The sequence below is a fragment of the Erpetoichthys calabaricus genome, chromosome 3 (genome assembly GCF_900747795.2).
Source record: "Erpetoichthys calabaricus chromosome 3, fErpCal1.3, whole genome shotgun sequence".
NCBI lineage: Eukaryota > Metazoa > Chordata > Cladistia > Polypteriformes > Polypteridae > Erpetoichthys > Erpetoichthys calabaricus.
In genome coordinates this window covers 85,025,504-85,038,117 of record NC_041396.2, presented here as the reverse complement: position 1 = coordinate 85,038,117, position 12,614 = coordinate 85,025,504, and the positions used below count along the sequence as shown (strand labels likewise).

At 36.4% G+C, this 12,614-nt stretch overlaps 1 protein-coding gene across 1 annotated transcript in view; it reads right to left on the bottom strand.

The window, feature by feature from the left end:
* The window catches only part of bltp3a (bridge-like lipid transfer protein family member 3A), an 83,912-nt gene that overhangs the window by 54,608 nt on the left and 16,690 nt on the right, over positions 1-12,614 (bottom strand). The window contains exons 3-5 of the mRNA XM_051924630.1: positions 6,537-6,575; positions 4,853-4,944; positions 1,428-1,617 (exon numbers count right to left, since the gene is read on the bottom strand). Coding sequence (XP_051780590.1) covers positions 1,428-1,617; positions 4,853-4,944; positions 6,537-6,575 — 321 coding nt within the window. The remainder of the gene's footprint in view (positions 1-1,427; positions 1,618-4,852; positions 4,945-6,536; positions 6,576-12,614) is intronic.

The window sequence follows — 12,614 nt, the reverse complement described above, 5'->3', positions numbered from 1 at the left end:
CACTATGGTGGATTTGTGAGGCAGCAGTACTAACAAAAACACTTCTACAATTATTATAATATATGATAATATTATATCTGAAAAAATAAAGAATCACATTAAAAAAAAATTAAAAACAAGCCACAGAAATATATGATGGATAGGTTTACCATGACTATAAAAAATATGAAAACAAACAATAAACACTGGATTTAAATGAAAAAAATTAGTTGCTGTATATATAATTCCCTCATTGGTACACACAGTTACTTTTGACAAGAGCAAATTACATACAGGCTTGCAAAGCCCAGAAATGGCATTCTAAACTTTGCAATCTGTTTATTTTTTCCTTTATTTTAATGTTGTTCATGCACATTTAAAGCACACAACAACTAGCTCATTGAAAAATGCAGAATACATCTTTTCCAGAGCTAAAAAATTGTTGCATTAAGTATCCAAGACAATGTACAAGACAGACCATGTCAGCTTAATAAATCTCGTTAGAAATAGTTTTGCACACTGTGATAAGAAAAGTCTCTTTTTTAAGATGACCATTTATGTTCTCAGGACATTTGACATTTAAAAACAAAAATAAACATGTTAACAATATACTTTACTAGACAAGAGGAGGAGGCTTCTATTCAGCCTGCATGTGCAATCATGGTTATGATGGATGATGTAAACATGGCCCTTTTCTAAAGTGTTTTTTTGTTTTTCACAGATTACTTTTTATGGGTTTAGTTGTTTATGAATGCTAACCTAATAAACATGCTTGTAAAATACTGTGTAGTAAGCTGTACTTGAAAACCCTGAAAAAAAGAAAATTTAAATTTGACCCGTTTTCTAGTAGCATTAAACTATAATGCTTTTTGATGTTGACCAACTCTTCAGGGCAGTGTACATATTCCATCCATCCATCCCTTCCTCCATTTTCAAGCCCACTTATCCTGAACAGGAATACGAGGAAGCTGGAACCTATCCCAGAAAGCACTGCATGCAAGGCAGGAACATTTCCTGTCCATTGCAATAGATTTAAAACTGTGTACTATCATGGTAGCTGGCGAGGCTTGCTTCTAGTAATTATTCCCCCTGTGTCCTGTTTATAGACAGACTTCTGATTTAAATCTTTGCTGCAAAAATTTATATTAGTGTTTGTTTTATTCTGCATCAGGTTAGGAAAAAACAGAAACTGCAAAATTTCAGCAAACATTTAGAAGTGTCAGAGGCTTTGTTACGCAGTCATAGAACATACATAGTTATTTATTTCTGCACCAAACACACTGAACTCACACTCGCATGTAGTTTTTTTTTTACATAAACTATAGGACTGCCTAATCTAACCGAACAACTGGTTCTACAGCCATAAGTGGTCAAGCAGTTTGCTACAACCAAAAAAGCTATATATTTTTTTTTCTCAGCACTTTCTTTTCATGCACTGAATGGTTTACCTCTCCACGTCGAGGGTCAGTGATTCGAGTCAAGCGCAGGTCACTCTGTTGCCATTTAGGGTTTAGGCTGCACCCATGCAACTGCCACAACTCAAAAGATGCATGGAAAGCTTTGGCCTGGACTTTAATGGTGATGGAGTTAATGACAACTGACATGCCTTCCACCACCTTTTCAGCAAAGCCATATTCACTGAAACAAATAAGAAAGATCTCCATCAGAAAATATTGTTGTCTTAGGAAATGAAAAAATAACTATCAATGGTCTAAGAAAAAAAGATGTCAAAGAATTATATGCCATATAAGCAGTCAAGGATAAGTCTGGGAAATTCTCTTGCATGCAACATTTATCTGAAATGACTGTACTGTTACAGCTTTAAAAAATACATATAGTTGATTTCAAAATTATTGGCACCCCTGGTAAAGATAAGTTAAAAGGGTTGTAAAAATACTTTTTGGTGAATTACCTTAATCTTGCAAAACATGAGAGAAATCCAACCTTTAATTGAAGTAATTGTATTCTGAGAAAAAAAATTATCTCTCATCAAGAAATAATTGGCATACCTAGAAATGCTTATATATAAGTATAACTGAGAACTTGTTTTAAGCTGATCAGAGTGTGTAGAAACTTTCAAGCAGTAATCTCTGACATTGTGTTTCACTGGAGTATATATATGAAGTGGCACAAAGGCCAAGGTCTCTTATTCATTGATTAACATGGGAAAGAGAAAGCACAATTTAAATAAGGCAAAAGTGTGTTGTGATCTTCATAAATCGGGGAAAGGCTATATAAAAAATAAATGGATACTGGCCTGAAAATACCCACATCTACAGGGCAATATTTAAAAAGTTAAAATCAACTGGAATTGTTACCAACTTGCCTGGAAGAGGACCCAAGTTTATTTTGTCCTCACGGACAATCAGCAGGATGGTAAGGGAACAAAAAAAAATAAAAATTCCAAGGATTACTGTTGGTGAAAAACAGAAAATGTACCATCTTGGGATTACCAAGTCTCCAAAACTACCATCAGACACCACCTCCATGCCAAGAGATCATTTAGAAGGCATGAAAGGAAAAAGCCTTTCCTGTCATTTAACCACAAATGTAAGTGCCAGAGGTCAGCTATACACTATTGGAAGTTTGATTGGAACCATTTTCATGGTCAAATGAAGTGAAATAGTCTTTTGGCAACAAATAATAAAGTGGGTTTGGCATAAAAAGGATGACTACACCAAAAAGAACCTGATCTTCTCTGTCAAGTATGGTGGGCATTCTGAGATGTAGTGGAGCTGTTTTTCTTCAAAGATCCTGGGAAACTTGTTAGGGTGAAATATCAGAAGGTTTTAAATATAAATCTGTCTGCCAAGAAACTAAAACTGGACTGTCATTGTATCTTCCTGCAGGACAACTATCCAAAACATACAGCATGTCCAAATCAACACAAAAATGTGTAAAGGAACACAAATCAAGCTAATACCATGGTTGTTTCAGTCTCCAGATCTAAACCCTATTAAAAACCTGTGGGGTGACCTGAAGAGGAGAATGCACAAGAGAAAACCTAGGACCATGGATGATCTGTAGAGATTCTGCAAAAATGAATTGTCTCAGATTCCCTGTTCTACCTACAAGCATGCTATTGACAGCACCAGTTCTTCAGCATCTAAGCCAGAAGTTCCCAAGTATTTTTGGAGGTTTGCTGTTTGTTATATTACTTGTATATTATATACATCTCTCAGTCTCTCTTGAGCTTCTGTAAAATTTGAATTTCCCCTTGGGGATAAGCAATTAATCAATCTATTCATTCTACGACAGTTTAAGATGTTATAAGAGAAGACTCATTACAGTTTTATTGGCAATGTGAGGTTGTACAAAGTATTAAATGAAGGGGTGCCAACAATTGTGGCACATGTAGTTTTGTTAAAAAAATACCTATTGATGATTGTTTTTTCTCAAAATAAATTTACTTCAGTTAAAGGCTGGATTTCTCTCATTTGTTTGATTTTCTAATATCCTTTTTTTAACTCATCTTGCTAATCCCATAACATCTTACATATAACCTCCACTCATGTATAATGTTCAGGTGAAAAAAGAAATTCATTTCTAATGTGCACCCTTAACTTTCCAAGATTTTAGGGCGGATGTTGGCTTTTGTTGACAGGAGGGGTGAGGGGAATAATCAACTGTAAATGTGGTAAAGGTAGATTCTCTTTACTTAGAGGAATGTTAACACTCATTGACTTGTGATGTCTAATTCCTGCATGTGCATGAGTAGCGAAGACTAAACAATGGCAAAAATGGCAACTGCAAAAATGGCATCGACATCTGGTGAGGGAGTGAAGTGAACATGCAAAGCAAAATACTCAGTGGATGACGTTTTGCATATATTTCTTTATTTTGAATTGGACTCTGACTTGTTGGACTCCAATTTTGGTGCAGGTGATCTGGAGATTAAGATGGAAATGAAAGTGATGTATTGGCTTTAGCTGATCGGTCCCCAGCTAATCATGGTGCTGAAGCATCTACGGCAATGTTCGCCTGGTAGGACCACCACTTACAATGAAAATATGTACAAACCAGATAGCATCACACTGCAACCTCCACTGCCATCACCTATCTGCCGACACCACCCCCACGCAGCCGCTGCAGCCAGAGATGGCAAACATGCAGTGAGAGTGACCACAGAACCAGCAACAGACATTTTATGTTGATGTATGTGTGAAACCATTGCTTTGTGTGCTTTTCAGAAAACAGCCTGGTAGCCACTCGCCGCAAACCTCCATCAAACCCCACCCCACCAGCAGCCAGAGACTACTAACATGAGGTGACAGCTCACTGCATGTAGCAAAGGTTTTTGATGATTTATGTGATAAAGAATTGCTTTAAAATTATGATTTGTCTGCTAATGTGCACCACAATTTTTAGCTAACTAAAATGAGTGAAAATTGCACACATTATATGCAAAATTTTACAGTAATTGTGTATATCAATGTGATAACTAGATGTGTATATCCTGTTGCGCTTTTATGTTACTTATACATTTTAAGATCAGTTATAAAAGTGCTGCGGATCCTTCTAGGAGAGGATTAAACACATTTAACTGTTTGTAAAGACAACTCTAACCCACACATCAGGAGGAGATAGATATAATAATTTAGACTATGCAATGAAGGCTTTTAACTCCAAGATGACAAATCTCAATGTTGGCGTGCCTGTACTTTTGAACGTGTATCCCAAAGGATGTCATGTATTGTTAATGTAACTAACTTCAGGATAATAACTATATTGAAAAGTACTGCAGAAATATTGGAACTGAACACAACTGAAACAGTAGCCAACAACACTTTTACCCTATAGCTAATGATCAAAGTTTATGAGACAACTTATTGCCTTGCTTTTCATACAGTTTTTTGCGAGACTACTTCCTTACCTTTGCCCTGCAGTAATGGCAATGGGCGATGGTCCATTGGGAGGTCGAGGCTCCTCACAAGTTCTCATCTCCACTTCTACTTTATCTAAAAACTGACAAGGTAGACAAGGAAAATTATATATTTTACCTTCATACATACTATATGTTAATCAGCTTTCAGGATTCAGGGAATCTTGCATATAAACGTCTACAATGGAAGTGTGTGCGTCTGTCCAGCCCAGAAGTGAGAGGTGGAGTTGCGGTAAGTTGTCCACCTCCGAGGAAACAGAAAACTCACTTAGCCGCTAATAACACAAATGAGGCTAGCACGTCAGCAAAACGAAACCTCAGAAGAAAGACAAAGTCACTTAGCCGCTGACATCGGCAAAACGGTGTCCCTTTTACTTTTCCTTCCGCCAGTAATACACAAGTGACATGAGCATGTCGGCAAAACAAAACCTCTGAAGAAAGACAAAGTCACCTGGCCACTAACATTGGTATCCCTTTTACTTTTCCTTCCGCCGCTAATGCACAAGCGATGCGAGCACGTCGGAAAAATTAATACTCCTAGGAGAGAGATGCCCAGAGTAGTTCCTTTCAATTACCTGACATCTCTATATTTCAGTTTATTCTCTGACAATTTCAATAGTTTCTAGGACCCCGGGCATTTTACAGCATGGGCTTACACAGCTTGTACTATATATACTTCCAAAAACATGCCAGTTCGCTGAAAGTTGCTTTAGGTAAACTAGGTAACACAGCACAAATCTGCCTTTCCACCATACTGATTTTTCTCTGTTTCAATCAGTTCAACAAAGTTAAGAATTTACTTTGTATTTGCTTATTTATTAACATCCTTAGTGTTAGACCAGAGCGTCACTCGGGCTAACAGTGCCAAAAGCATCAGTCCCGAGTGTGACTCAGACAATGGTATAGACACGTCTTGCGTAAGACCCGAGGTTTACTTGGGCTGTAAAAGTCCCAACAGCATTAGTGCCGATCACTACTCGGGCAACGGTATAGGCATGTCTCACATAAACAAACGGCCCTAGCATTACCCAGGCAATGGTGTAGACACATCTCCTCCTAGCCTCATAACAGCATCCCATAAGATACGCCTCTCATCAGCATTGATGATGAAATGAAGCAGTCGTTGGGTAGTGAAAAACAAATGGACAGTGAAATCGAAAATGATTCTGGTAATCCGAAAGTGACATTTGTGTCACTCGCATGTGTGCAGTGTGCTGTTCACATTATTTATTATTATTATTATTTGTGTCATTATTATACTTTATATACTTCTGACTTTGTACTTGTAGTGTTTTGCACATTTTACAATAGAAAGATGAGATTTAATAAAAATGTCATTTTCCAAGCCAAAAATGCAATGCTTTTTACATGTTTTTTTGAGAAAGAATGTAACGCTAAGGAGGTTCATTTTCTAAACCCATTTATTTCAGTACAGAAATGTAAGTGAAGAAAAATATCCAGAAAGTGCAGGGTACGAGACAAGAACCAACACTAAAGATACAGCTAAAATTTGCTGATTTACTCCCAACCAGTGACTTCCTGTTGACCCTTAGTAGCCCACTTAACATATCAGTCTTAATAAAATTTATGAACTTAAATAGGGGATATTTGGGTAAAATGTCACTCTATTTGGGTAACATATAACAAGAATAGAAAGCAAGAAAAAAATCTGTACCAGACAAATAGGGCTGGTTTTCAGCTTTGTCCATTGTATCTGTAAAAAGAGAAAAAAACATACACACAAAGACATTATTAAATAGAAGAAACTCTTCTTCTGTACTCTTAACGTGCCCACTGCTTTCATGTCATCACTCTTTCCAAATTCCTCAGGCAAGCAAGCAGGGCAGCACAATACCAAAGCAACTTATTAGTACATTATGCTACTTCAAAAACAAATGGCTTTTTATTCACATCAGTCTCTTCTCGTGACACTAGTAACATCATTTAATGAGTGCAAAAGAGCTGTTTAGTTCCAAAGGAGGAAATATTTTCTGCATTTGTACATGATCTCATTGACTGTCACATCTAACATATCTATAAACCCAAGCAATTCAGTATCAAAGCCTCTTAATGTTCATGCCAGACATGGAGCTGGGTTTTGGATATGACCAACTAAAATCTGAATCTTTAAGGCCACATTTACTTTGACAGTTTTCTAAAAAATAAACATGGACAATGGAGCAATTTATAAGAATATTTCAATTAAATTTTCACTGTTCTTTTCTTAGAATAAATTATTATGCAAACTGTAGATTTTACAGATTAAATCTATTTTCATAACAGACTACATCTTAGCTATTGTGCTAAGAGAAAAATTACATTATTAAAATTATCCATCTTCTTCCTGATCTCACTTAATTCAACTTTACTGTTGCAGGGATGTGCAAAGGAAGAACGAATCGAAGGCAGGCTACAATTAAATCCAGAAATCCATTTTCTACCCATGCTTGATTCATGTTTCAGGTTGCAGGCAACTTGGGTTTATTGCAGTATCATTAGTGCAGGGCAGAAGCCAATCCTGCTTGAAACAAGAGTTGATGGCGAGGCACACTCATGCATATTTAATCACACACAACCAATTCAGAGTTAGCTAAAATGTGCAACTCAACATATGTGGGATAATGTCTGGAATACCTGGAGGAAAATTCATACGGTCAAGAGACAAATGTGAAAACTCCACACAGGCAGTGAATAACCGCACATCTAAATTGTTTCTTTGTAACTAGTATGCTTCTCTATCACCCATTATATTTTAAAGATATTTTTAAATCTAAAATCCATTAGGCCATTTTTAGTTTATTAACTTCTGCAGCTCAATGTAACCAAGTACTTTTCTGTATATAATACGAGGTATAATCAAAAAATACGGTAAATGTTTAAATAAAAAAAAAAAAATTATTACAGTAAAAGACACATTGCCATTTATCCCCTTCAAAATACTTCCCATCGCTTTGAACAATTATATCCCATCGTTCCTGCCACGTCCTGAAGCAGTTCTGGAAGTCCTCTTTCATGAGTGTCTTTAGTTGCGCTGTCATGGCTGTCTCGATGTCCTGAATTGATTCAAAATGTTTACTTTTCATAGTCATTTTGACTTTGGGGAAGAGCCAGAAGTCACATGGTCCCAGACCCAGTGGATGAGGACACACTGAAATATTTTTATCTGACAGAAATTTCTGTACCAGAACCGATGTGTGACATGGAACATTATCATGATGGAGGATGAAATTGTTTTCCCATTTCTCAGGTTGTTTTCTATGCACATTGTTTCTTAAATGCCCTAATAAGCCCTTATAATATTCAGAGTTCACCATAGTGTTCCTGGGTACAAACTCAGCTTGCACAATTCATTCAAAGTCAAAAAACACAATCATCATCACCTTGATGTTGGATCTTGATTGATGCGCAGAACATCGAGGCAGCCACAACAGCGCAACTAAAGACACTCATGAAAGAGGACTTCCACAACTGCTTCAGAAAGTGGCAAGAACAATGGGATAAGTGTGTTTGAAGCGAGAGGGAGTATTCTGAGGAGGATTAATGGAAATGTGTCTTTTACTGTAATAATTATTTTTTATTTAAATATTCACTGTATTTTTTGATCAGACCTCATATATATATATTTTTTTCCTTTTACCAGATGCTAATATTAATAGATCACTTCAGCTGCTTGCTATTGAAGGCAGTACATACAGTCCTTGGTGGTGCTGGTGTAAAAGAGATTGCAGCAGAACTTTGTATTAAAGGACCTCTCCAATAGCGGTATTCAGTAATGTTACAAAGGTGATTTAAAATTGATTCATTCAAAGATAAAAACTGCTAAAAAAAAAAGTCTTGACTCACCATTAGCATCAAAACTTAAAATTTGTATATAGCAGATATGAGTAAATGTAAACAAAAAAAAAAATAACAACAAGGGATAATAAATACTTTTAGTCACTCAAAAGCACGATCTTGCGCTCTTTATATCATATTTTGAAAGAAAAAAGCATCTCCATCAGCTATAGAAAATTGTGTCTCATTCTGTTCAATCATGGTTTGGCTCCATTAGTTAATGTTTTAGTTTTTTTTCTTTGATTGCTGACTGGTACTGTGGACTTAATGACGATATGCCAGTGGATAACAGTGTGGGCTTTTTCAAAATACAAGATTATGCACTGTTATAAAGAATGTAGTGTAATCAGTTTATGTCAAGGTTTATTGTCACATGTGACACATTCCCAGTCCGCAGAAGCAATTGATAGTACTGCAATGCTGTGGTGAAATGGGGGACATGGCGCTTTAGAATGTCCCACTTGCTAGAACATTAATATTTCAATCAGATCTGTCAAAGAGTTTTTGTGATTTTCAGGTATTTGTTTTTTCTATTTTTTTATTTACCCCTAAGTATTGATAAACCGGAATGTCTTCCATCCTGGCATATTTTAGCTTTTTACCTACGTGGAAAATAGTGCTTTTGTTGATAAATGAGTATTGTGAGTGACTCAGCCAGTCATCTTTGAGATTTATATATATATAGTAATGGCCAACCCCAACATAGACAGGAGAAAGACACAAGTTCAACCACATGTTGTTTTTATTTTCTTTTTATCTTGTGGGCAACGCCTTACCAGTTCCCACAAGCTCAACACAGTCCCAAACATAACACAAAACTCTTTCCTTCTTTTTCTTTTCCTTTTCTCCTCTACTCCTCCCGGCAAACTTTGTTTCCCTCCTCCCGACTCTGGCTACCACAGTAGTGGCTGCTGGTTCCTTTTATAACACACCAGGAAGTGCTCCAGGTGCTTGATGACTCATTTCTGGCAACACTTCTGGGTGTGTTGGAAGAGCTGCTCTATAGGGCTCAGCAGCTACAGCACCCCCTGGCAGCATCCATAGATCTCAGCAGGGCTGTACCAAACTCCAACTCACCTGAAGCCCTGCAGGAGTCCTAGGCACCACTGCAACCCAGGGGTTGCTGCCATCTAGTGCGGTAACGCTCTGGATAGGTTGGCTCCCTCGGTATATATAATTTAGAATTTACCATTTCAGCATTTTCAGAAATAGTCATCTAGCCCTTAGGCAAAAAAATATTTTTTTCACTTACCACAGCGAAAATACAGTTACTGCACTGCAAGATTTTATAAGACTTAATTGCAATGCCTGTATATTAAACATTATTATTCTAAGTGCCTTTATAAGAGTGATGGAAATGACACCAAAGGGTCCTCATAAGCTAGGTGACAAAAAAATGATGTCCCTTATTTAAAAGTCTCCCTTTGGCTTAGGCATGTTGGTTTGGATAGCAATTTATTGCTTGGCTCATGCTTTGAGTTTTGACTTTAGGACTGCCTTGATAAAGGGTTACTTAAGCTTTGTCACACAAGAACATAATTAAAGTTCAGTATTTTTCAATTCAAAGTTATTTCTTCAGAATCATCGTATATATTAATTTGCCACATAAAATTGTGATCTAATTTTAAAAATACATTGTCAGGTCTTGCAGCTTACAAGGGGTCTGAAGGGCATGAAAAGTGGTGGAAAATCTTCAATCTCACCAAATCCATCTACTTTAAAACAGTAAAGTTTCTGATTTAAGAAAAGTGCCTCCCGAGTTTATGAGGGATTCTTGCGGTAATAAAAGGAAACTACAGAAATAATAAATAACTTCTACTTGAAAACTACAGAACTTATTTAACAATCTAACAATCAAAAGAAAAAATATACACTAGCAAACTTAGCACTGACACTGGTGCTCAATGGCCTAAAATTGTAACACTGGGTATCTATCAATTTTACTTTTGTATGAATGGTGTTTCAATGGCTATAATGTCTATTTATAGAATTGAATAAAGTTCAGTTTCACTAAGCTTGGAGGTTGAAACTCTTGTCTGCTCTACTGTGTAAAGTATTTTTAAAGCAATAGCAAATAAAGCAAATATTTATTAAGATATAGGTATCTGGAGATTGTGGGGTTATCAAAAAAACTCAGTTTATAGTTAAACTGGATTTCCCTATACTACCTGAAAGTTTTGAAATCAACTGCAGTCAATTTTGACCTTGGTAATTTATCAGCCCATCCCCAGTCCAGCCAGTCAGCTTAAACAAAATACATCATCCTTAAAAACCTTCTTCAAAGACATCATTTAGATGAATATAAACTACTACACACAAACACATTACTCAAACCACCTACAACTGAACAGCAGCAAAACCAAGGAGCTGGTGGTGGACCCCATGATCATCAGAGGTCACTGTGTGCAGAGGGTGCAGACTAGGGGTGGGCGGTATGACCAAAATTCTATATCACGGTATTTTTCTAAATTATCCCAGTTTCATGATATTCAACGGTATTTTTTTCCCCATGCATGAGTGGAATTTTAACCACATTTTCCACTGCAATTACTGGCTAAGAATAACCTATTCCACTGTCAAGAGTATTGTACATTGTACAAAAAAAAAACATTTTAATGTACACACAAGTATTAATACAGTTTTGCATTGCCCCATAAAGTGATAGTTTTCAAGGGGGTGGCACTAATGGAGAAGGTATCACATTGCATGACAGATGCAGTCAAAATATAGAACCTTTTTATTGAACAAATTTTGCAAAAACAAACTATAATTTTGACAACATATTTTCAACCATACAAAGAGACATTTAGACTTAGTAAAATATCCAGAAGTGCTTGTCAAAAATTGTATTGCACCGAATATGTCTTAGAAAAGGAATAAATAGTAAATATTTTTTGTAAACCAACTACACTTTCTGTTAATGTTAACAATCTCTGTCCACTGACACGTTAAAATGATTTTTTAAACAACTTTATCATCATTAAACTGCATAATATTTAAACTAATAAATAATAACAATAAAATAAATAATAGTATTATTACTGATAGTTGCACTATTACTTCAAGACTTCAAGCCCAGGTGCATTACACAGTATTCACCAAATTAAAATAAAATACAAGTGCAACTTGGTGATGACATCTTTACCAGCTGAACCATCATTTAGGCAAACTGCATTAATATGGACCTTGCTTCAAGCTAAGCTATACTGGGAAGAAAAAAACAAACTATATGTCGAGAACAAAGTCAACATTTCCACTTTATTCTCGCCGTTTATGTCGAGATTAAAGTCGACATTTCCACTTTATTCTCATAGTTTACTTCATAATTAAAGTAGAATGTCGTAAACTAAACTTCTTCCTAAAATCAATGTTTAATCAATTACTTAATTTACCCCGTCATAAATTAATGCAGCACATTAAATGCTTTGTGTTACGTTCCCTGACCCAGTGGTTAATCACTACGCTTCTTAAACTGACTTCCTCCGCACTAACAGAAGACAGCGATCACCATACAGAATCCATTCACTTCATGATATTCCTGCTTTCTGAAAATTTAGAATGCTAAGATAAATACTTGATATCATTTTCATGATGAAATGCATTAAAGCAGGTATTACACATGCACGGTAGTGAGGCGGTAGTGCTGCTCCCTCGCAGTTACGGGTCCCCAGGTGTATGTTCAGTGTAGAGAACTTTATGGCAGGTGTGACGAGGCTCCAAAAAACTGGATGTATGAATAGCTATCGCACAGGTTTAACTTGAATATTATGTAAATGTTGGGTTTGTGATCTGCTGGTCGGAGACACGAACACAGAATTCAATGCATGTTCTTCTGTGCGGGCTATCTTTATTGCATGCATGCTGTCTCTATCTGACGTAGGCTACCAAAACCCCAGTTCCTATCCTTCCTTTTACCACA